Genomic DNA, 26,286 nt, shown 5'->3' on the forward strand with positions numbered 1-26,286 from the left:
GGAAACGTTGTCTCCAAAAAAATCAAATATGTGCTTGATACAAAATTAATCTGAAATTATTGATCATTGTTTCTTACACCATTTGCAAAGTAAAGCTGATGTTTTGACACTGTGGTTTTACTATAGCATTATTGTAAAACTTTGCGAAAACCTTGTGATAAAAAGTCTGCAACCTTTTTTCAGTTCTTTATTGATTATAATGCATTTTGGATTTATGAACTTTAACATATACACAACCTAAAATTAACAGAAAACATAATTTTAACTTACTTTAAAAATGACAAAAAATGTCAGTTTGTGCCTCATTTTTTAACCCATCCCACAACATTATAACTTGAAATCATGGAGTTTTCAAATCCACCAATTTACAAATACAGCCTGTCATTAAGTCACATACAGTCTGTCATGTTTCAAGGCGATTTTACGTCACTCTTTACACACAGATCACTCCGTTTACCTGATCATGTTAAAGAGTTCACGACAGGGCTGACCGTTTGATAAGGGATTCGTACTCTTCCTTGACACCTGCTTCCACCTCTGGTATCTCCAAGAATGCCTGTTCCCCTACCCTTAATGTATTTATTCTTTTTAGGATTTATGATATATGCTGTTTGTAATCTTTTAGATAATGCAAACATCAATGGGTCGTGTAAGTTCAACATATCTTTTTAAATGGCATTAGCATGGGGGTGAATCTTTTAAAATATATAGGAAATTTCAATATATCAATATTCAATAGGATCAGGGCGGCTTTTAAAGATGTTCAAACATATATTCTAAAAGTTTCCAAACTGATCATCTGTAATTAAGGTTGTGGTCTTGACATCTAATTAAGGTTGTGGTCTTGAAATCGGATTTTGTATATTTTCCACAGCCATGCTAGCTTCTTTGTGTGGATCCAATTCGGTTAAGTCATAAAGTGGGAATGTTATTAATATGCTATATCATGGTATGGAAAAATTAGTCAGTGACAGGTGACAAGAATATTTCAATGAAAAGTAAATCTGATATATAGTATTTTGAATCGGCTTATCGTTGTGATATATTGACATATTTTGCAGAACCAAATGTGAAAGTAAGACTTGCGGGGACATCAGTTGAGTACATGGGACGAGTGGAAGTACAAGCGTTTGGTATCTGGGGTACAGTTTGTAAATATGACTTTGGTTTGGAAGAAGTCAGTGTGATATGCCGCCTGCTTGGTTATCCGGGGTGAGTACATCAGCTAATTATGGTTAACGATCCTGTAAATATGGAATAACGATCGATCTTCCCCTTGCGATCCGAGCTAGAACAGCTCCTCAGTACCCCTTGCTTGTCATAATTGGCAAATCCCTCGAATAAAACCGCAAATAATACCGATGGATCGTGTCACATCATGTGTGGCACAATAAACACCCTTCTCCGCTCAAAAGCGGAGTATCAACCTACATTTAGCAGCCCTTCACCGGCAATGGTGATATCTCCTTCTGAATGAAAGTTTTACGATTGAGATATACAACAATATCCAATCCACTTTTCTAGCTTTGTTTGTCTGTTGCAATACGTTGTAAATAGGTAAATATTAAACATCTATATTGGTTGCAATGTGATGCAGAGTTAAGGTAATCTATCTCATGATATGTGTTTTATAATCAGAACAGGAAGAGTTGAGGCCGTATACACTGATATATATGGTGAAGGAGAGGGTCCTGTGTGGATGTCGAAGTTGGGATGTTTCGGAAATGAAACAGCAATCGAGGACTGTCCAAGGGCACCCTGGGGAGATGACGAATGCTCTCATTCTAAAGATGTCGGTATATACTGTGACCAAGACTAAAGAAAGGTCAAGGACTGCACGGACATACACTTGGGAAAGAGGGATAGCGGATGTTGTTTTGTGCTGTAACACATAATGATGTTTTCTTCTTTTTTTTTCAAAATGTATCGTGGCAAACAAAGGGGAAAATGTAATGTAAGAAAAGAAACTCAGAGAAATAAATTTAGTCAAACAATGTTCTGTGATATGTTCTGCTTCAAGTATTGTGTAGAAAAGAGATGTAATCCTTAAAACGTCGCTTTTGGATGATATAAAACGTCGAGGGGGAGGTGTATTATTACGCTTATAGACCATCGTTTTGGTGATCGTCGGCGATTGAAGATGAAGCAGGCAATGTTGAGAGGAATTGTCTTGCAGTACAATGCAAAATAAACAGTAGATAACATCTTCAATGTCATTTGAACAGCATTAAGTAACATATGCACTACGGGAACCCCCGTTTACCTGATGAAGATATAGGGCTCACGGTAGGTGTGACCGGCCGACTCTTTCTAGGCACCTGATTCCACCTCTGGTGCGAACAGGACTCCGCGTTCGTCAAACTTTCTAGTTTGTATTGCAAATATGAGTTACGAGATTGATCACTATTATTTCTCTTCGCCCTCCATGTGGTCATTCACAAGAACGTAAGGTCAGGTTTTAAAATTAGTGACTGATGTGGTATGAATCCGCAAACAATGTGACGTCATGATTTAAAGAAGGGTATGACTGAGATTACACTTAATCAATTACGATTTTATTTCCATGTAAGTTCCATCCATACATAAAAAGTCACAAAACACATAGAAACTATATGTAATTTTCCACGTTATAAATGAAGAAAATAATAATAATAATACAGAATATAAAGCACACAGTTACGAAGATATGAATAAATACAAGGTCGTGTGATGTGTGTCTGATCAATGTCATAATGATATATCGGGTGACGATGCACATGTAAATAATTTATTAACTGTGGAGTGGAAGTGTAAACTACATGTTAGGTGTTGGGAATACATGTATATGGCATGGGATATTCATAATTCATATGTGAAACACTGATACTTTATTGATAGGATTAATGTATATTGATTTCATTCATTGAGATTCATATGCCCGACACTGGCTTCTTGAATCTTCTGTCAGGAAAAATTAGTGAAAGGCAACTCCAGAAAATTAGTGTAGAAAGTAAAACACCAAAATGTTTTGGTGTTTAGATGTTTTATGATTTTCTCACTCAAAGCGGAAGGATTATAGCATCACTATTGCTACATTGTAATCAGATCATTTTACTCATTGTCTATAAAAGTACACTCGTGATATATCTTAAAAGTCATGAAATGATGTCCTAATGAACCGCATATTTTTGTATTGTTATGATACAGATGCTTTCACGGGAACACACAAACTAGTTTTGAAATTTTAGGAGTTTCCTCCCTTCGTAGGAAACATTTCAAAGACTGTCATCTATGTCATCGGAATATGAGGTGCTTTAACATTCCCGCGATGATAATATCCCCGTTGAAACAAAATAGCTCAATGGCATATATTTCTCGCCACCTCCATATCAAGGTAACCATGTGAAAGAGTCCGGTATCTCACTCTTTACAAATGTACACGGTGGTTCTTTTATGACATCAATTTACTGTTATATGTCATGCAGTCTTTTCCTGTATGGTTTCTATAGTCGTGGACAAATGAAGCGAAACCTCGGTACAGCGAATACGGATTTAATGAAGTTAATCCCATTTTCATGGCTGAGTTTCATACTTATGTTTCATGACATTTATTCGTCAATAATATACACAGAATGCCTGTCATCCTGGAATTGAAATTGAACAGGAAATCAACTTTTATAAGGAAGGTTTTCTTTTCAATTTTTTAATTCGATATATTTTGTTCTACAATTATCGCATACTTTATATTTGTACTGATGAAAGGGGTTGCCGATGAAAACGATACTTTGTAAAAACAAACTTTTAGCAAACAATCTTTATCCCCTACAATGACCATGTATCATATGGATATATCTGCGTCTTTTTAATGCCGATTTCTTTATTTTAGTGACCATAATTTCGATATCTGCCCATCCCGACATGACTTTCCCTGAATTATTATTCATCCAAGCGCCAAGAATGTGTTATATCTGAGAACTACTTCTTAAATATCCGATCTATTTCGTATATACGGTATTTGATCTGATGACCTTGACCTTCAATTCTATTTTTTTTTAAAAATCTGACCAAATCAATATATCCCGAAATATTTAATACAGATCTTTCATATTTTGTAAATAGCTTTTTTGTGACAATATTATTCATCTCAAACAATGAATTATGACCCTTTGACCTTGATCTTGCTCCAAAACAGCATGGACACGTTAGTCATATTGATGTAAAACTTATACGGAACCAATTTTGATGCACCAGATGCGCATTTCGATAAATAATGTCTCTTCAGTGATGATCAACCGAAATGTTTGAAATCCGAAATAACAATGCAGTTTTTATAGGGAAAATCAATGTGTCAAAAAGTGGAGTCAAATTCAACTAAGGATAAGAGCTATGCGTAGGGGTGATAATTCTTAATTTTGAAATGAATTTTTAAATTTTATAACAGCAATTTAATATGCATCCGTATTTTCTAGCTAGTAACGAAGTACGTAGCTACTGGACTGTAGAGACCCTCGAGGACTAACAGTCCACCAGTAGAGGCCTTAACCCAGGGGTCATAATGTAAAACTTATACGGTACCAATCTTGATGCACTAGATGCAAATTTCGACAACTAATGTCTCTTCAGTGATGCTCAACCGAAGGGGTAATACAAGTCCAGTGTACTTCATTCCTTTCATATTTCATTTAATGAGTTTTATAAACGGAAATCATTCAAGCTGCCTGCATTGTCGTCGATTACGTACAGGAAAAGATTTATCCTTCAATGAAACTAACTTCCAGCTTTCAGAAACTTTCTGGAGTGTGTATGCAAGATGAAGATAACGAACAGTAATCAATGCAAGGTGAAGACAACGAACAGTGATCAATCTCATAACTCCTACAAGCAATACAAAATAGATAGTTGGGCAAACACGGACCCCTGGACACACCAGAGGTGGGATCAGATGCCTAGGAGGAGTAAGCATCCCCTGTTGACCGGTCACACCCACCGTGAGCCCCATATCCTGATGAGGTAATCTCATAACTCCTATAAGCAATACAAAATAGATAGTTGGGCAAGCACGGACCCCTGGGCACACCAGAGGTGCGATGAGTTGCCTAGGGGGAGTAAGCATCCCCTATATATATATAGCGAAAAACCCAGATTTTCTACGGAAATGAAGGGCATTTTTTTCTTTGGAAGGCAATATTTCATTTCAGACTCATTCCAAATGCAGTGCAAATTATCCCGTTTATAAAACTCATTATATCCAACATAAAACTGATTGAACTACGTAAGCTTCATGGCAGGGAATTGTTTCCCCACTGTTTGTTTTAAACTCTATTGAGAAATCTTGGCAAGAACGCGTATTCCATACTATAACTTGTCGATCTAGTTTTGAAAAGTAAATTTTGTTTTTACTTGCACAATATTTAGAAAGAGAAGTGTTGATGCAGCAAGTGTCGTTTAATGCCTCACACATGACAGCATACCCATAAATATGTATACACTTAAATTCGTCACAATAGGATGGTTATATCAGAGGAATTTACAATTTCCTTTATCAAAATAGAAATCGACAGTGGATTTTCTTGAAGCAATAAAGAGAATGGTGTCATACCTTTAAAGCTTTCAAACTTAAGATAAGCAGATGTCGCCTTTCGGCAAGGTTGTGTGACACATCAGCAAATGGCGTTTTTTCTTCTTACAATATAGGATCCGTACACTGCTAGAGACTAATGGTTCAGATGAAATGAAAAAAATGCTTACATTAAAATCCCGATAAACATTGATATAACTTACTGGAGACCAATCGATTCACTAAGACGACCAGCTGTAAGGGATACTTTAAATTGCTACCAAAAAATGGCGTTTGTTATATTTACTGGTAGATGAAGGAATTATTTATTTAGAGATATTCCAGAAACTGAGAGAGAGAGAGAGAGAGAGAGAGAGAGAGAGAGAGAGAGAGAGAGAGAGAGAGAGAGAGAGTACTGCTAATGATAAACAAACAGTTATGGAGCTAAATGAGTCGTCCAATTCAGTTTAGTTTTGGAGAAATTTAATTGTTTCAGTAAGCCGATGACTTAATGACCATATTCTAAAATCCGTGATTTGTTTGTGAATATATCTATCCATGTATTTATTTATGTATAAAGCTTAGAAAAATTCAATATTTATTGACATCCATGTCCGCCACTACCCTTGGTAAAATAAGCATCTTAAACCCAATCTGCTAGGAGCGGGTGGCAAGCACTTTGGAACACTCAACTTTATCAAGTAGAAGAAATCCATTACTATCTCAAACATATTTAATACGAAAGTATAGTGTGCATATTTAATATGTGAAATAGTGATTTGTTGTTTTACACTCCATTAAATCAATATTCACAATTATAAAGAGAGGTGAAGACAACTAACGTTTACCAATCGCTTAAAGCCCTAAAATCGAAAACGGCGCAAACACACACCTTTGGAAACACAGGTTGATATAAGATGATTTGGAGGGAAAAGTATCTCCTGTTGACCGTCCACATACACTGTTCGGTCCAGAACAGACCGTGGCTGCAGCTGAAGTGTCAAATGCAATACATCTGAAAACTGCAACATTGGGAGGGGTAAGATGAAGACGAATTTCAATGGTTATTGATTTTCGTCCTCAACTTTAAGTAGGAGTTATGAATACGTTATTGCGAGAACTTCTCCACCAATCAGCGTCAGTCACTAAGTATAAATAATGCCAAGGCGACCTCTTGATGTTGACACTTCACAGATCACAGACGACTTCAACATGCCCCTACTAACCGTAAGTCAACAACTATTTGTGATAAAGTTTCATAATATTTCTAAATCGGCGTATTTCTTTTTCTCAAATCTACACTGCTTCAAGTGTAAATATATCATATTTGCATAACACTAATGTAACAATTCATGTGATGGAGAACACGGACATGTTTTATCGATATCGGTGACCCAGTAGTTGGAACATTCAGTTCTTGATGGGGAGGTTGTGGGTTCCAACTATAGTCGCCAATATACATACTAACAGCTTCTTTATCAATCTTTCGACACGTGAAAGGGGTGGGTTTATCGGACATAACCTTAAATATTGAGGTCCCGTGTCCCGACAGGTGTTAGCCAGGGAATAAAAACACCGAGATGACATGTCGCTACAGTCATTGTCGCAGTAAGAAAACATTTGGGTTCCATGTCGCAATAAGAAATAGCGGGGCAGTGAAAAATATTTGTAATGATCATGAGTACGATGCACAGTTCAATTTTTGTACTACACTTAGATGTGTTGACGCCAGAGATGAGAAATTATCAAAGGAACGAAAAAAGAATGAACAATTTATCGAATTATATATGTTTAAAGGACATATAGTAATGCTTAGGGATCTAAGTATTTTGTTTTTCTATTTAAGATTTGTTTTGCGACTGTTTTGATTCTTCAAAGCCTTACCCTTACCGTATCAAATCGTACTTCCACCCAGTACAAGAGGAGTCGATTCCAAACCACAACCAGAACCTCTCCCCTTGCCAGAAGTTCCCGCCTTACTCACGTCTGGAAGAAATTTATGGTCCATGCGTATGATCACTGGTATACAAGTAAGTTATAAAATAAAATCTCCAGTAAGTGATTCCGAAAAGTCTGAGAGAATTTTGAAAGTTGGTAAAGGGGACTTTACGATGGCTAGCATGTCTTGGATTGCAGATATTTGTTCAGGTCAGTATGCTCAGATAGTATTCCGTGTCAACACCTATACATACGGGATGACGATAGAATTAAGATTTCGATCGGATAACGTGGAATTGTTTTTAGTACTAACTTTATTTTCGGAGCACATTTTATGTAACATTGCTCAGTATCATCAATAAGAAGAGGATTAGGAATTTGTAATGCTTGGAGGCCTAGGCCCGGGATAAACAAACAAACTCAGACTTACGCCGAAATTGCAATCGTCTGTAAAACGTTCATTACTCTTAGTAAATTTAATGAAACAATATTAAAAAATAATTTTCATTTATAATGATGGAATTTTCAATCACTTCATCGTAAAATTCAGATTTTGACTAAGGATGAAAATGTGTCATGACCGTGGGGCTAGTGATAGTAAATATGCACGAAAATACTGTTAACATATTACATGTTCGGTAGATGTTTATTTTAAGGTGAAATAAAAAAATGAAAATTAAATGCATGTCTGAAATTAGAAGTACAGTAAGACTCTGATATAGCGAATTTCTGCGGACACTCTGTAAAAATTCGCTATAAGCGTAATTCGATATACGCTTATAGCGAATTTATAATTAAAATATAATGAATTCGTTATAAAACTGATTTGTTCTACATGTATATAAGTTGCATAAGAAAGCAACAATCGATATACTTGAGTTTGTATTGTCTCTAAGAAAAATTAAGCCTATGTATTTTCGAGAAGAAATATTTTTGTACAAGATATATACACACTGATTTATATAATTATGATAATTTATCTTTAGGGAGTGTTAAGTCACGCAAGAACATGTCGAAAGAAAACTATCTACAAAATTATGTGCAATACATACAGTCTATCGCAGTTTTCATTTACTTGACGTTGCTTTACACAAGTAAACGAGTGTATGATAAAATAAATGCAATCAAACTTCAAATCTAATTAACGAGAATAGTAAACAACACCGACAATATAATTGCTAAATGTATGTGTAAGTATTGTTTTGCGTTAACAAACTCTTTTGAAAAAATACAAAAAGAAATTTCGTAATAAGTGATTGTTAGAATTCATGAGTTTAAAATGAAAATAATAATTCGTTATAAAAGGTGATTTTTACGTTCATTTTTAATTAAAGGGGGATATGAAATTACTTCGTTATATCCGTGAATTCGCTATATCCGTGTTCGTTATAAATGCAGATTTTTATATAGAATATAATAAAGAAGTTGTCGGGGAAATCAATTTCACTTCGCTATAGCCGTATGTTCGCCATATTCGTGTTCGCTATATTCGAGTTTTACTGTACATCTGAAATTTGCCAAACATCTTGTAATATATGAGTAATTTATAGTATTGTATCATCTGTCAAAGTCCCTAAAATATAAGACGGAACGCTCCGATTTTATACAGTACAACTGTAACATTGTCTCTTGCCCCCAGGGGAAGTAACGGCATTACTACTTTCTTTAATCATAACTTTCCTTTCATCGCAAAAGTTTCTAACAGATGTAAACGATACTGGATTATTTTGAACACAGATAAAACACATTATGTTGCATGATATTTAGGTGTAAAAATTGATTCGATTAAGAATTATGTCTCCGAACACAAAGTGTCGGAAACATATTGTTTTGCTTCGTTTCTTATTATCGTCTCCAACGGAAGACCTATAATTTTATTGTTTTCTTTTTTAACTTTAACAGTCTCGATTGAAGTCAGCATTTCGCAAATTCTATGGTCGTTATAACGATTTAGTTCGTCAATACGACCTCGCATTGGGTCAAATGCTGTCTGACGTGTTTCATACCGATTGTTAAGCCGTTCTTGGCACACTGATTTTGACTGCGGATAACTCCGTTTACCTGATCAGGATATGGGGCTCACGGCGGGTGTGACCGGTCAACAGGGGATGCTTACTCCTCCTAGGCACCTGATCCCACCTCTGGTGTGTCCAGGGGTCCGTGTTTGCCCAACTATCTATTTTGTATTGCTTGTAGGAGTTATGAGATTGATCACTGTTCGCTATCTTCACCTTGCATTAGGGTCTACCGTCTTCAGCGGAAGACCCTTCTATTATTTTATTGTTGATTTCTCACTTTTCTTCTTATTCTTCTTCTTCTTCTTCTTTCTCTGTCATATCAGGAAATGGGCCCATGGGCCCAAAGGCCTCATGGCTCACCTGAACCATTGAATTTTTGTTACAATGATTAACTTTTTCCCACGAAACTTTTGATAAGACATGTAGAATAAAAGTTGTTCAGTTTTGCAAGATCTTTCTAATGATATAAAAAATAGGCCTCCGGGAGTCATGGCTCGCCTGAACAGTCGAATTTGTATCACAATTAATAACATCAATAACTTTTTTCTTTTGACAAGACATGTAGAACAAAAGTTGTTCAGTTTCGCAAGCGTTAACTAACGATGTTAAAAGATAGGCCTGCGGGTCTCATGACTCACCTGAACAGAATTATTGTTAAAATATATAACATTGTTGTCAAGAAACTTTTAATAAGACATCTAGAACAACAGTTGTTCAGTTTTGCAAGATCTTTCGAACAACATCATGAAAAAGGCGAACGGGTCTCATGGCTCGCCTGAACAGTTTGATAAATATCTCAACCAATAGCTTTTTTCTCAAGAAAAATTTGATAAGATATGTAGAAGAAAATTTGTTCAGTTTTGCGAGATATATCTAGAATGATATCAAAAATAGGCCTCCGGACGACATGAATCGCCTGATCAGTCGAATTTGTATCGCAGTAAATAATATTATCAACTTTTTTCTTAAAGGAAGGCTGATCCATTTCATTAGTGGCCGAGAGGGGCAGAAAGTCTTTAATTTATAAAACTTAGATGATCTATATTTGTAAAATATTACCGAAGCCAAATTGTTCGTCTAGACAATATATTTGTATCATTATTTATGAACGAAAATCTCAGTCGAATTCTTATCTCATCACATCTAAAATTGGACGGAAGACCCTCTCGTTGCTCGCAACGAGATTGCATCTATTTTTCTTCTCCCTATTATTTCTCTTCTTTAGTGAGAAATTTGTCCTCGCGATCTAATGAAAGTCCTTTAAGAGATAAACTTCAAACTTTGTGAGCTGATAGGGGGTCATAAGGAGGGGTGTAATCAACTTTTTTAAATTTTCAAAATAACCACCGTTTCAAGATGCGAACAAAAAACTTCAAAAAATCAATGGCATCCCAACACAGTTATAGCTCGTATGTTTTGTTTTAACTAGTTTCTGACACGGGTTGGGTTCCATCCATAAGATATTTTGTTATAGCTAGTCTGTGACAAGTATGAATTCTATTAATCGGATACTTTGTTACAAATAGTCTGTGACAAGGGTGCAGTCCATTAATAAACTATTTTGTTAAAACTATTTTGTGACAAGGGTTGGATTCCATTAATGATTTATTTTTTTATAACTAGTTCGTGACAAGGTTTCGATTTCATTGATAATATATTTTGTTATAACTAGTCTGTGACAAGGGTAGGGTTCCATTAATAAGATGTGTTGTTATAACTAGTCTGTGACAAGGGTAGGGCTCCATTAATACGATGTTTTATCATAACAGGTCTGTGACAATGGTAGGGTTCCATTGATAAAATGTTTTGTTATAAGTAGTCTGTGAGAAGGGTTGGGTTCTATTAATGTCATGTTTTGTTATAACTAGTATGTGACAAGGGTAGGGTTCCATTAATAAGATGTTTTGTTATAACTAGTCTGTGACAAGGGCTGGGTTCCATTAATAAGATGTGTTGTTATAACTAGTCTGTGACAAGGGTAGGGTTCCATTAATAAGATGTTTTGTTATAACTAGTCTGTGACAAGGGCTGGGTTCCATTAATAAGATGTGTTGTTATAACTAGTCTGTGACAAGGGTAGGGCTCCATTAATACGATGTTTTATTATAACAGGTCTGTGATAAGGGCTGGGTTCTATTAATAAGATATTTTGTTATAACTCATCTGTGACAAGGGTTGGGTTCCATTAATAATATGTTTTGTTATAACTAGTCTGTGACAAGGGTAGGGTTCCATTAATACGATGTGTTGTTATAACTAATATGTGACAAGGGTTGGGTTCATTAATAAGATATTTTGTTATAACTAGTCTGTGATAAGGGAAGGGTTCCATTAATGACATGTTTTGTTATAGCTAGTCTGTGACAAGGGTAGGGCTCAATTAATACGATGTTTTGTTATAAGTAGTCTGTGACAAGGGTAGGGTTCCATTAATAAGATGTTTTGTTATAATTAGTTTGTGACAATTTTGGGTTCTATTAATAAGATATCTTGTTATTACTAGTCTGTGACAAGGGTTTGGTTATATTAATGAGATAGCTTGTTATTACTAGTCTGTGACAAGGGTAGGGTTCCATTAATAAGATATTTTGTTATAACTAATCTGTGACAAGGGTAGGGTTCCATTAATAAGATATTTTGTTATAATTAGTTTGTGACAATTTTGGGTTCTATTAATAAGATATCTTGTTATTACTAGTCTGTGACAAGGGTTTGGTTATATTAATGAGATAGCCTGTTATTACTAGTCTGTGACAAGGGTAGGGTTCCATTAAATAGATGTTTTGTTATAACTAGTCTGTGACAAGGGTAGGGCTCAATTAATAAGATGTTTTGTTGTAACTAATCTGTGACAAGGGTAGGGTTCCATTAATAAGATATTTTGTTATAATTAGTTGGTGACAATTTTTGGTTCTATTAATAAGATATCTTGTTATTACTAGTCTGTGACAAGGGTTTGGTTATATTAATGAGATAGCTTGTTATTACTAGTCTGTGACAAGGGTAGGGTTCCATTAATAAGATGTTTTGTTATAACTAATATGTGACAAGGGCTCAGTTCCATTAATGTAAAACTTATACGGTGCCAATTTTGATGCACCAGGTGCGCATTTCGAAAAATAATGCCTTTTCAGTGATGCTCAACCAAAATGTTTGAAAACCGAAATAAAAATGAAGTTTTAGAGCTATTATAGGGAAAACAGTAAAAAAGATATTTTGTTATTACCAGTCTATAACAATGGTTGGATTCCATTAATAAGATATTTTGTTACAACTAGTCTGTGACAAGGGTTGGGTTCCATTTGGAATCAACTGCTACTGGTTCTCGAAGGAGAGTTCCACCTTTAAAGATGCTCAGGTGAGTAATATAATATTAACGTTTCGGGGAAGTACCATTATTTGTTTACTACACATTGGGTCCATTTTCTTCATATGACGCGGCAAGAAACATTGTGTTGATGAGTGGCGAAGTTTACGAACAGTGACCATTCTCTTAACTCCTATAAGTAATGCAAAATAGAGAGTTGGACAGACATGGACCCCTTGATATACCAAACGTCGGATTAAGTGCCCAAGAGGAGTAAGTATATCCTATCGACCGCTCACACCCGACGTGAGCCCTATATCTTGAACATGTAAACGGGATCACCCATAATCAAAATCAAAGTATTAAGTCATGGAAATTACTAGTCAGTACCCTAATCTACATATTTCCCCTGTTGTCTACAAGAAGTCGTACTGAAGATTATGCTACTAGTATGATGACATATTTTAACATGACTTGAGCAACTTTACCCTTATTTATAAGGTACACTGCGACAACATGACTTCCACACTCCTAGAAATCGGGGGATCCTGGGAGGAAAGATGGATACATATGCGGAGCTTGTTGCAAGGTAAATCATTTTTCTGTCAATTTTGAACGAGTAGGTCGCATATTTTTTTTTTTTTTAGAAAAAGTACATCATAAATAAAAAACGCATTATAATAGTTTATGATATGCTCTTCCGGTGGCGTACTAGTTATATATGTATAATACATATTCCTTTACTCGTGTATCGATCGTGTTTGATAGCTGGACATATAATTTATATATACCTTTCTTAGATTGATAAATTACAATCATATATCTGTGTTTAATATACGATTCTCATTGTATGGACCCGGAAATGACCCCACTTACTTTCATAAATATGATGAATATTAGGTTACCTGAGTCACTGAGGTGATGTAATGTTATTGGTCTGTATCTGTCGTCAACCCTCGTGTCCTGTATACCCTCCATTTACAATTGAGCATTTCTTACTTCTCCTTCATAAATGTTGTTCCAATTGTTTTCAAATTGGGTAAAACACCCCTTGGTTAAGGGGCATAGCTCGACCATTTTCAAAACTTTTCCTCCCTACAGTCGCACCTTTGCAAATATGACCTTGAAATGTAAGATATCTGCCAAAATTGTAATTTTATTACTCCTTGTGTAGACAGTCAAGCCCCCAAAAGGCAGGACCAAAGTTGACATACAGTTGTGATGTTTAAAACCTTTATATGACTTTTATGTAATTCAAATGAAAGTAAAACAACATATTCACTTGGCAGGAATATTTAACCCTTTACCAGCTGTAGGTGAAGTGCCACCCATTTTGACTTATAATTATCGCACACGGCTGTATCAGTGAGGGGTCTTAAACGCCCAAAACCTGCAGCAAAATGGAACTTCCATTTCAAGGTCATATTTGATGATCATTTGGCGAAGAAACAAACACGACCCATGTTTACGTCTTATGAAGCAGTCAAACCTTACGGGGTATCACAAACGGACGTCGCATGGATACAACGCGCAGTAAAATCATTGTGACACGATGTGATACATTTGTATCCGTTGATAAAAATTGTCCCTGTTGCTGATTGGGGTTTCTACAATCGGTGTATGAAGTGTATAAAATGCATAACAACCCCACGATTCCTTGGCATGTATTGGGGAATTTATGGTCAATTGATGGGCATTACCGTTTAAATAACAGACAAGTATCGGGTTAAAAAAAGGTGGACGCATGGAAGAACGGACTTGTACCAATCATGCAGACTTCCAATTGACAACCGATATTCGTCAGTTCCATGCATTTCTTGTCTGTAAAGATGTGGTTAATGTCCATTAAGCTTCGGTTGACCAGCTACATGTTCAATAGTAGTCCGGTTGTGATTCCTGTCCATCGGATATTAACGGATTCAAACTAGATAAGTACAGGAAAGAAACACATGAGTTCCAATCAAAACGCATAACATCGCATAGCTACCATACTCCATAGGTGTCCGTTTCAAGTTTTGAACATGCTCAAAACTGTCCGCATGATAGACCTGACTTGACCAGACAAGTGACCCGTTGACCAGAATTGAAATGGACAAAAAACGCAATGGGACAGAGACGAATAAATTTGCATTTTTTTATCCATTGGATGTACGTTAGCGTTACCTTGTGTGGTATGACTGCTGATTTACGTCTGACTCAGCCATATCACAGACGGGCTCAAATTCATGACTTATTGACCGGCTTCAAATCAAATGTTATATTATTTTGCTATGCATATATTGTATTATAAAAAAAACCACCATATGTATGGATACTTTCAGGGGCATTTTTGCTTTTAGAACACTTTTTCATGAAGCTATTTAACATTAAAATTAAGCAAAGATATGCAGGATTATTATATATTTCACTAAGGGGAAGGGGGGGGGGGTAGTGTTACCTTTAAATGGTACACAAGTCAGTGATAGAGCCTGTGCGCTTTTTCTTAGATTCTGAGCTCAACTGAGCTGTAACCTGTCAAACATTGTATGTTTACAATAGACAGGTGCTTGTTCATTTGCCAGTCGTCCGGCACTAGAGGTGAAAGTGAAGCGTTCATTAAATTTGCTTAATCTCATACTTGAGAGATGTAAACGCGCTATTTACTAGTAGCTGTTAGATCGGAGAACTATCTTTATTTATTACCCCCGCACATATACTCTTTGAAAATGAGAGAAACACATTATTTTGCATCGATTTTTTCCACCTGTGAACCAAGTTTTGTGTGCTCAATATTCATAGAAACTATTACTTGACAATTGCCAAATTGCGCTCTTAATGAGTAGATGGCATGTTATATGTTTCAGATCATGAGGTCAAGGGTCAAGCTGCGCTGGACGTGTACTCTGCTCAGTATCTTACGAACCCTTTGCTTGATAAAAACTAACCTTGGTACACCGCTTTCCCCAAAAGAGTAGATGACAACCATATCTTTTAATATCACGGGTCAAAGGTCATGACTCAAATGACATGTTCGTAGGATGGTGAAGAAAATGAACCGTGAGCAAACTCCTATACGAGGAATACAAAATAAAGAGTTGAGCAAACCCCGGATCCATGGGGGGGGGGGGGGGAGGCATGCCACTGATGATATCTAGTTGCTAAAAGGAGAAAATATCTGCATAGTATCACGAGAGATCAAACTTGTTATGGTTTCCCGTGGCTAGTTCAAAACCAACATTTTCCCAATGACTAGATACTCTAGAGGGGATGTTGTTTCTTTTCAATATCACCAGACGTGAATTAGTTTGGTATGGATGTCTATTATCGTTGTTGAATTATATCCCTTGAATACATTTTAATTGCCCTTGAAAGCATCATATATACAAGTAGGAACTTACAATACGTTAAATGCTGTTACTATTTAAATATGTTTTCTTACAGGATATAAAAGGGTCTGGCTTGGTATAACGGACTTCCTCATAGACGGGGTGTTTCTTTCTGCCTCTACTGCAAGCAGAGTTTACTACACCAGTTGGAAATCTGGCCAGCCTGACGGCGGGCAACTGGAAAGCTGTGGGATGTTTGAACCGGCAGAAGGAGTGTGGAGTAAACACATCAGGTTGATGCCAAAGAATGGGACATGGAGCGACACGTCATGTGACGGACAGTTAGAGTTTGTTTGTGAAAAGAAAGGATCGCGGAGATGGAGACCTATGTGTCCGAGATATAAAAAGATATTAAAACTCTTTCCTTGAATGACATGATGTTGTTTGGATCATTTATACAATTTTCAGTTATTAAGTAGCAACTGTTATTGAAATAAAAAGTCAGTAATAAAGTTTTACACATATAAAATTTCAATTGAATTGAGAGAGGATATCAGTTTTCGTTTCTAGGGGTTACCGTTTATAATTTTGAGGATCTTTTGCAATTATTTCCCACCAGTTTCAATTATTACCATAACCTTGTGCAATAGAGCATACTATATGTGTTCTGTAAGTAATATGAAGTTACATCATGGCATGATCTGAAGGAGGAATATGCGTGTTCAACAAGAAGGTACTGCACTATATCATTGAGTGCTACAAGTAAAAGGTGCTGCATGAGAATTCGATCTGGAACAACTAAAATGGTGTTGTATTAGAGTTTGATGTGCGACAAAGAAGAGGGTGCTGCGTAAAAGTATGGTGCTCAATAAGTAAGATAAATTTGCTCATGACTCCAAGTGTTTCAACTTCCTTATTCCATTATTTTCCCAATATATAATGGATGGTAAAATGTATGTGATAAGTGACAACAAACAATTTCAAGAACCCAATATAGAATACAAAGTTAAATGAATGGCAAAGACAGACTTCTAGGCTTACCAGAAGTAGTAACAGGTGTCTAAGGCATCGAGAAATAATCACCCCCTGTTGAACAGTCACAACCGCCATCAGCCTTCTATCTTCACTAGGGAAACAATGTAATCCGTAGGTAAACTTAAGATGTACAAAATTGTCTAAGAATTGTTATGAAACACGTCAGACATTATTTGACCTAACGAAAAGTGATATTTGCAAATACGATCTTTACAACAACCATGTAACATATATTTTCTAGTTTATTCCTTCCAGTACGAGAATATTGCGTTAATGCCCAAATATTCTAGCAGTTAGAGAAGCCAACTACAATTAATTACGCAAATGTGATGACCATATAAACGTACCTTACTGATGTGAGGTCACATGAGGTCTTCCATTGCGTGGGATGTCCCGAACGCTACTACTTTGCTGACATTGTCCCCATATAACATTTCCTGTGTTAATATGAACTTTAAACTGCCTCGTAACATTACTTTGCGACATCCCGAATCATATATCCAGGTTTAAAAATCTAAATTCATAAGCAGAGCATGTTCTTGCATATGGAATAAGTTGGGAGATACAAACACGACAAGTCGATTATAATGGAATATTACTGCACTAATTAGGAATCCTGACGATGGAGAAGCTTTTTTCTTCCTGTTTGTGATAAAGTTGAGTTGTTAGTTTGCTTTAGTTTGCTATCAGGAGCAATGCAAAATAGAAAGTTGGGCATACACGAACCCCTTGATATACCAGAGCTGGGATCAGGTGCCTAGGAGGAGTGATCACCCCCTGTTAACCGGCCACACGTCTTGAGCCCAACATTTTGATCAGGCAAACTGAGTTATCCGTAGTCAGTACGCCAAGAACGGCATAACAATGGGTATGAAACAGGTCAGACATCATTTGGCCCAATGATAGGTTGTATTGGCAAACTGGATCGTTATAACGACAATAGAATCTGCAAAAAAATAATTGTAGACGAAACTGTTCAAATTCCTGCACCATCAACTTGTTTGTCGGTAGCCTGCCTCGAGTTAAAAACTAGCCTTCCGCAGATCAAGTTGAAAGATATAAACATCATAATTGTGCAGGTGATAATAGAATATTGCTACATAAACACCGGAAGTTGACGATAGAGAAGCTGAAATAATTCCGTTTGTCATCAAGCTGAGTTCTTTTCCGTTAATATATATTTTTATTGATGTATGTAAGTATGGATCAGAAATGCACGACTCTGTGTGGTGTTTTATTTCGAGTTCACATGGATATATCGAATCGACATATGAATGAAAATTATTATTGTTAATAAACAAAACGTCGATAGATCTAAATGACGAATTGAAGGCCACAGCAAGAGCTGTTTTTTTTTGTAGTGGGATATGGACCTTTAACTTTGCTATTTGGGTAGGACCACTAACATTCTTTAATACTCTGAACAAAACACTTAACTTTAAAGCATCAATCCAACTCAACGATGCCTCTTTGATAATTATAATTCATCGTCCACTTTGGTTAAGGTTATACAGTGCAAAAATATTAACAGACATTCGAATTTTACAACCTTTCATTAATGTAAATTTAGTATATGATATACTAAGACCTGAACTACTGAAAATGGATGTGTTGTTTATATCTCTCAACTGATTCGATGCACAAAAGCTTGCTCTGCGAATGGTCAGTTTTTGAATCGAGACAAGCTACTGACAAAGAAGTTGATAGTACAGGGGTTTCAACCGTCTCGATTGAAATCAGCATTTCGCAAATTGTACGATCGTTATAACGATCTAGCTCGTTCATACAACCTTTCATTGGGTTAAATACTGTCTGATGTGTTTCAGACTGAATGTTAAGGCGTTTTTTTGGGCATACTGATTTTGACTACGGATAACTACGTTTACCTGATAGGGATATTGGACTCACGGCGGTTGTGACCGATCGACAGGGGTTGCGTACTCCTTCTAGGCACCTGATATTCCACGTCTGGTGTATCCAGGAATCGTTGTTTGCCTACCTCTCTATTTTATATTACTTATAGCAGTTATGGGAGTGATCACTGTTCGAGAGCGATGTTTAGTACACGTGTCGATGAAATGAATGAAATGACTGGGAAGAACCAACCATTGCCGTGATGAAGGTTTCAGTTTCAAATTATTAACGGTCTCTGTTTCACCGGGGTGTCCGGTAGTATAGATATATCACTCTCATTTCTCAAGACTGCGACCCGGGAGTTCGATCCCCGTGATCGGTAGGGGTTGTATGTAAGTGGGTATGGCGGTAGCCCGATCGTACATGTGGGTTTCCTCCTGGTACACCGGTTTATTCACACATAAATTACACCTAGTGCAAACATCCGTGCATCAACGGACCCTATTGTAAATAATCTTTCGAGGTTCCATGGGATATCCTCGATATTTATGTATGTATGTTTGTATGTATGTATATACCGAATAAACATTTATTTATTTATTCATTAAACACATGTTTTCAAACGACATTGACACATGTAATGGTGTATAGATGGATCTCTTTGTGACCAGCCACGTTTTACACAAACGAATAATACATCCACATTTCCTTGATTATATTTCGATATGTAATCTCTTCTTTACATTTGTGTAACTACCAGTTCTCTGATTTCCTTTTTCAGGTTTATATATGTATATATACGGTATATCCTGGTTTACATTTGTATGTATGCATCAAATTACCAATTCGCTGATTGCTATGTACTGGTAGAAGTGTAACAAGTGTCCCCTTCCCCTGTAGTATATACATGTACTTCTCTCGAGCTCTGTCAGGAAAAAAGTTAAGTACCCAGCTTAAGATGATGTTTGAAGATTAAGATCTGTATAGTTTCCTGATTGAAGTGTTTTCTTCCTCAGTAGTGTATCCCTGCAGTTCACTCTGTTTCGGAATATTTACAAATAATAAAAAATTCATGACGCATTTAATTTCCAATTTGCCTTCAATTTCTCTTTACAAGACGACATTTCCATGATCTATTATCCATTTAGTGTTAAACATATCCGAATCATTGCTACTATTACATAGTTTGTAAAGATGAAATAAGAAAGTCTCATAAACAAGATACACTCCTGTTCCAGTTAATAATTAAAAAAAATCCCTATCTTTACCTTACACGACAATAGTGAAATATGCGAAGACGAAAGGCTAGACGTATTATTCCACAATATAGTTCCAATATGTCTTTCAACAGTATGTTGGGATTCTAATCGGTGAAAACGTGTGCTTGGTCTGCCTTTACATTCCTTAGTAAGAGAAACTCCTTCGAATGCATTCTGTATACGAAAATATATCCTGCCGTGGAATTCAACTCGACATTTAGATATATCGACATTTTATTTCATTGAACATTGCTGTCAAGGGTAAAGGAATATCACAATTTTATGACAACTTCGACTTATTCATCGTCAACTTCCAATATCTGCGTGACAATATTCCATAATCACCTCCACATGGTGTTTAACATCAATGATAACATTTTAACACACTGTGCGCTTTTTTCTTTGATATAACATATTATGTTTTTTTTAAACCTGTGGCGATTTGGTAACCTCATCTGGAATGGAAGAGTCCCCCCCTACACGAAGCAAACCATCACCTCCTATCTCGAAACGGACGATTGAAACTAAATTAAGATTACTTGTATGAGAGAGTAACAACGTACACTTTTAATAAACACAATTCATTGTTAATATAAAATTTTAGCTATATCAATGTTACTATGATGTATCAATTATAGAGCAAATCTTTCTTTACGTGCTTTATATAAATATATTGGTGTTATATTTATAATTATCAATGATTTATTTAACCTTAAATTGGTGGAGATAGTTATGAGATTGATCGTTGTTCGTTATCTTCATGTTCTATACATCTAATTAACAACTGAAATGGATCGTTTTAACCATGCTACAATACTGTAGACGACATGCATGCATTAGAATGGAATAAGATACAAACCCTGGGCAATTAACAAAACTGAAAAAAAATGACTGGACCTCACCCCCTCACAAAAGCACACTGAAGGATCACTAGTAGTTCTGATGGTCTTGCAGAAACAAGAATGTTATTTATAAAGTGTTTCACAATTTCTATCAGAGGGTTGATGAGTAGAGTTACCTCATAGGTAAACATCATCTCAGAGATACCTCTCTTTGCTCATGTCCAATCTCGTATTTTGTCTTACTGCACAATCATCAAGCAGTGGTATACATTTGTAAGTAACATGTCCCTATTGAGGACCACATTATAATTATAAAAACTGTGTTAATCCATCAGTGGATAGACATAAGACACTCACAATAAGTCTAAAATAGGAAATGATAGCGTTTGGGAGTTCATTGAATATAAAACGGCAGATACAAGTTCTACATTTACAAACTTTAAATTTTGCTTTATTCTATTTACCTGTTATGATTGTGTACTTTAAAAATTTCAAGTAAACAATATATGTAAAACTATATCATAATTGCTCATTAGTATTTCGAAAAAGCTTCTAAATTGCCATTGGACTTTACTGTTTATTTTTTCTATCAGACAACTCGCGTTTTCGCGTTAACGATATTTTTCATCTTAGCTGCGCATGACATACTTAAAGAGTACATTTATACACCTTTTCCACCAAATTTGTTGTCCCCAGAGGTCTTACATTTTGTTTGATATCAAATAAAATTATCTTATTGTTTCATGAACAAATGAAAATGTCACACATTGACCAATCTCATGAATCCCATATAGAATTGAAAATTTAGAGAAAGAGCAAACACATACCAGAGGTGGGATCAGTTGCCTGGGGGGGGGGGGGGGGGAGCATCCCCTGTCGACCGTTCACACCTGTTATGAATTCCGTATCTTGTTCAGGTAAACGGAGTAATCCATAGTCAAAATTAGTATGCAAAGAACCGTCAAACAAATTGTATGAAAAATACCGGACAGTAATTCATGATAACATGTCATGGTCTTGCATCGGATATATATGTGTTCCCGGATTTAAATTACACTTATGGGATACCATTTTTAAATGTAAAAGTTATACGGTACCAGTATTGATGCATCAGATGCGGATTTCGACAAATAATGTGTTCAGTGATGCTCAAGTCCAAATTTTGGAAATTCGAAATGACAGAAAAAAAATGTGAGAGCTAAAAGGAAAACCAGAGTACCAAAAAAAAAAAAAAAAAAGGAGCCAAATTCGTCAAAGGATCAGAGCTATGCATGAGGGAAATATCATCCTTATTTCTGAAATGAATTTCTAAATTTTATCCCAGTGAGTAAATATACATCCGTATTTTGAAGCTATTAACGAAGTACTTAGCTACTGTAGAGACCTTAGGGGACTAACATTCCACCAGCAGAGGCTTCGACCCAGGAGTCATAATGTTAAACTTATACGGTACCAATTTTGATGCACCAGATGCACATTTCGACAAGAATGTATGTGGTGAAGAAAGTCGTAGAGATGCGTTAAAATCACTATGAGTCAGTCTGGTTTTATCAGTGAACTACCCAGGGAAAGAATATGTGACCATTTTTTTTCTATTTTATTACTTTTCTGCACTTTTGTCCGAAAATTAGTATTGGTTGAATAATTAAAGTTCTTTAAATATGACAACAGCGCTAGGTGACAGTTCTTCAATTTGTTGCCAACGGTATAATTAATTTCTAATTATTATTTAGAAGTATATTTTTTTATTCTTATAATGTTTTATGTTTTTAATCTAAATAACAGTATCAGTAAACATTACAAAAATAACAGCTGTACCGTAACATTATATAAACATAATGCAATTTCCAGGATGAAGATGCCAACTTTGTAATGCCATTACTCAATAGATATCAGGAATTTCACTGAAATACTTCATTATTCTTTTTATTGATATAAAACCTATTAAGCAATTTCAAAATTTCAATTTCTCAGGAAAAACCCTCAATAAACCTGATTTCCCAGTGGCTCATCAAATGTCTATACATATATTTATATTCAGAAGTATAAAAAGGGTCGACTGTTGATGTTAATTAAATAATGTCAAAGCTCCAAACGGAAAAGGCTACCAGCTCGTCCTGATCCTCAGACACGACCAACAATTCATACCGCAGTGAAGCGAGTTTTACCCCATCAGCCAACATCCGGGCAAAGTCGATATAGCAAGAAGCCACTTTCCCCTCTTCACTGCTTGTAGAATGAAGATATCCTTTTGATTTGATTTCCTCGTCTTCTTCGTCAAAAAGAAATGTCAATCCCTTTTCTGTCTTTTCAAATCCCGCCTTGAAGTAGGTGAAAACCTTCTGAGTTCTCCGATAACATGTTGCCTTTGTGTTATAAGAAATGGCACCAGCATTGCCTGTACTAGAAATTCTGTAGAGACATCCTTCTCCAGGAATCACCCTCTGTTTATAGGTGGTGGATAAAGTGTTGATTCCCATTATGTATGTGGAGGACGAAGATTTGGATGACAGCACGATGACTGGATAGTTTTCACCACGTCTTTCTAACGCAGGAATTGTCAGTGTGGCTTGGAGGACCTTGTAATTGCCGACATCTTTCACTGCAAACATATTGTTTAGTTTATGTTGTCTATAGTGTAACAAGGTTTTATACCGGCTACATCATTTTCACCCTAGCGATATATGCAAGTTTCGCTTATTGCTAAAATAGACATTTATATAAGCAGGTAAAGGCCTTAAACATGATGTACTGTGTATAGAAATAAATAGTACCGTGTTATGTTCATCCAAAGATAATGCTTCATTGAATGTTTATTGTTTTGGGCCCCTATCGATAATTCTCCACTCATATAAGTATGGGAACGTCGGCATAGCCAGTGAAGGGTTTGCAAAATTTAGAACTATGCTCGGTGATTATGACATTTAAGCAGGGATGGTTGTTTATCGTGCCACACCTGCTGTGGCATTGGGCACAGTTTTTGTGGTATCATCCGAAGAACGTCCGCCCTATTCAGTCAGCTCTTACGACAAACAAGTTTACTAAGGAGCAGTTTTAACCAGGATCCACGCTAATCCAATATATTGTCATTTTCCAACTTTCTATTCATGCATTTTGTTAACCTAGTTTTGAATTCATTCCTTTCGGATGACGAATTGGACGAAAATAAAACGACAGTGAAAAAATATATATACCCAGTTCCCACCCACTCCATGGATAGAAAACAAATCTTTTAAAAATGCACATTAAACCTACTTCTATTCACTAGCGAACACATTTACGATAACTTCATCCTCGCGAATAGTTCTTGCTTCAAAACATTTTCTTGTATTTGTATAGATAAACTCCGTCACGAAAATCAGTCGCCACAGACCAGCTGACTAGCGGTAATTAGCGAAATAGAGTCATCGTGATTAAAAGTTGATGTAAAGTATTTATCCTCACCCATACCTCTTTTCAAAGTACCATTGAATTCGCCTTCAGTGTCCTCTGGACCTATTATGTGAGCAATATACGTGAGACTTAGCGTTCTTATATCAAATGTTCTTGTGACAGTTATCGATTTGAAGTCCACTTCTTTCATTGGACGTAGTATCTTCAAAGTGACCTCGGGTTCGCCTTTCATTATCTGAAAAAATATTGTCAGATTTAATTTGTTGTCACTTTTTGAAAAAGAGAATACATATTATTTTGCAGCTGTCCGTTAGTATGTCAGCCAAGTCTTGTCCGCTCAATATCAAAAACACATTTGTTAGACAGAACAAACATGGTGCAGTGATTGACCCTCGATATGGGGTGACCCTTCTTGGTTTTCAGGTCATAAGGTAAACGGTGAGTCCATTGGTTTATAGACCAAGTCTTATCCGATCAATCCTTAAAGAAATATTTTTACAGTTGTAAAACATGGTGCGGTGGTTGTCCCTAGAGATTCAATAACTTTTGTTTCCCGGCTCACTTGGTCAGCGAGCAAGGGTCAAACTAAAAAAAGTAAATATTCTCTGTTCAATATCTTCAGAACACTGCTTGATGGTGAAAGAAATGGCACGCTGGTTCTACTTAACGTTTATTTTGAAATCATAAGGTCAAGTGTGAAACTATCCACTACATATTGTGAGAGCCATATCTTTGACATACATTACATTTTACAATTTGATGGCGTTAAAATGTAGATAACTACTATTGGTTTTCGGGTCAAAGGACAATATTCACATGACTGGGTATTTTTTGAAATGCCTGTTCGGTATCGTAAGAAATCAAACCTATTATGACTGACAGTAACTAGCAGATAACCCATATTTTTCATTATATCTATTGGAATTCTAAATGAAAGATGAATATAACGAAACGTGATCAATCTCATGACCCCCTGGACACACCAAAGGTGGGATCAGGTACCTAGGATAAGTAAGCATATCCTGTGTGTTCAATGATTGGGGTATATATATTTCTAAATCATTTTTTTGCTTTGAAAAAAAATCTTTTTTGAATTTGCTGATTTGTTGATTCTTGGAATCTTATAATAAAATAATTTCTGAGATGACAGAAACGATAATCATGAAGCTATCTTTTCACGACTCTTAAATAAAAACTTCTGATTTCCTATATGAATGGTGAAGATAACGAACAGTGAACAATCTCACAACTCATATAACCAATACAAGATGGAGATTTGGGCAAACACGGATCCCTGAATATACTACAAGTGGGATCAGGTGTCTAGAAGGAGTAAGCATTTCCTACCAAACGGTCACACCCGCCTTTAGTCCTATATCTTGACCAGTTAAACGGAGTTATCCGTAGTCAAAATCGGTGTACCAAGAACGACCGAACAATCGGTATGAAACAGGTCTAGGATTGTAACAACCTGCAAGGATGTCTCTGGAACAATTCTTATATAATGAAAGATGAAGATAGCAAACAATGATAAATGCGAGAACTCTTATAAGTTATGCAAAATAGGGAGCTGAGCAAACACCGACCCCTGGATATACTAGAAGTGGCATTAGGTGCATAGGAGGAGTATGCATCCCCTGTCGATCGGTCACACCCACCATGAACCCCATGTCTTCATCAGGAAAACAGAGTAATCCCTGAACACAGCAAGTGTGTCAGGAGCAGCCTAATAATCGGTATACAACATGTCAGATAGCATTTGACCCCAAGCAAATTATATCATCATAACAACCATCACT

The 26,286-nt window shown here is 36.1% G+C and overlaps 2 protein-coding genes across 2 annotated transcripts; one reads left to right on the forward strand and one right to left on the reverse strand.

Annotated features, from left to right (window-relative positions):
- Positions 1-13,315: 13,315 nt before the first annotated feature.
- On the forward strand, positions 13,316-16,533 carry LOC125662221 (C-type lectin domain family 3 member A-like). Its single transcript, XM_048894402.2, has 2 exons — positions 13,316-13,388; positions 16,220-16,533. Exons 1-2 carry the CDS (start codon positions 13,316-13,318, stop codon positions 16,531-16,533), a joined length of 387 nt encoding a protein of 128 aa, XP_048750359.2.
- A 6,293-nt stretch (positions 16,534-22,826) lies between these two features.
- Positions 22,827-24,710, reverse strand: LOC125661096 (uncharacterized). Its single transcript, XM_048892987.2, has 2 exons — positions 24,545-24,710; positions 22,827-23,696 (listed from the first exon to the last, which is right to left on the reverse strand). Exons 1-2 carry the CDS (start codon positions 24,675-24,677, stop codon positions 23,167-23,169), a joined length of 663 nt encoding a protein of 220 aa, XP_048748944.1. The 5' UTR covers positions 24,678-24,710; the 3' UTR covers positions 22,827-23,166.
- Between the last annotated feature and the right edge of the window lie 1,576 nt (positions 24,711-26,286).

Source organism: Ostrea edulis, chromosome 8 (genome assembly GCF_947568905.1).
Source record: "Ostrea edulis chromosome 8, xbOstEdul1.1, whole genome shotgun sequence".
NCBI lineage: Eukaryota > Metazoa > Mollusca > Bivalvia > Ostreida > Ostreidae > Ostrea > Ostrea edulis.

Excerpts from the sequence above, each read along its gene's own strand:
- LOC125662221 (XM_048894402.2), top strand. The coding sequence starts at position 13,316 with ATGACTTCCACACTCCTAGAAATCGGGGGATCCTGGGAGGAAAGATGG. Across the intron at positions 13,389-16,219 it reads TATGCGGAGCTTGTTGCAAG|GATATAAAAGGGTCTGGCTT; the intron begins GTAAATCATTTT and ends GTTTTCTTACAG.
- LOC125661096 (XM_048892987.2), bottom strand. The coding sequence starts at position 24,677 with ATGAAAGAAGTGGACTTCAAATCGATAACTGTCACAAGAACATTTGAT. Across the intron at positions 23,697-24,544 it reads CAATGGTACTTTGAAAAGAG|TGAAAGATGTCGGCAATTAC; the intron begins GTATGGGTGAGG and ends ATATGTTTGCAG.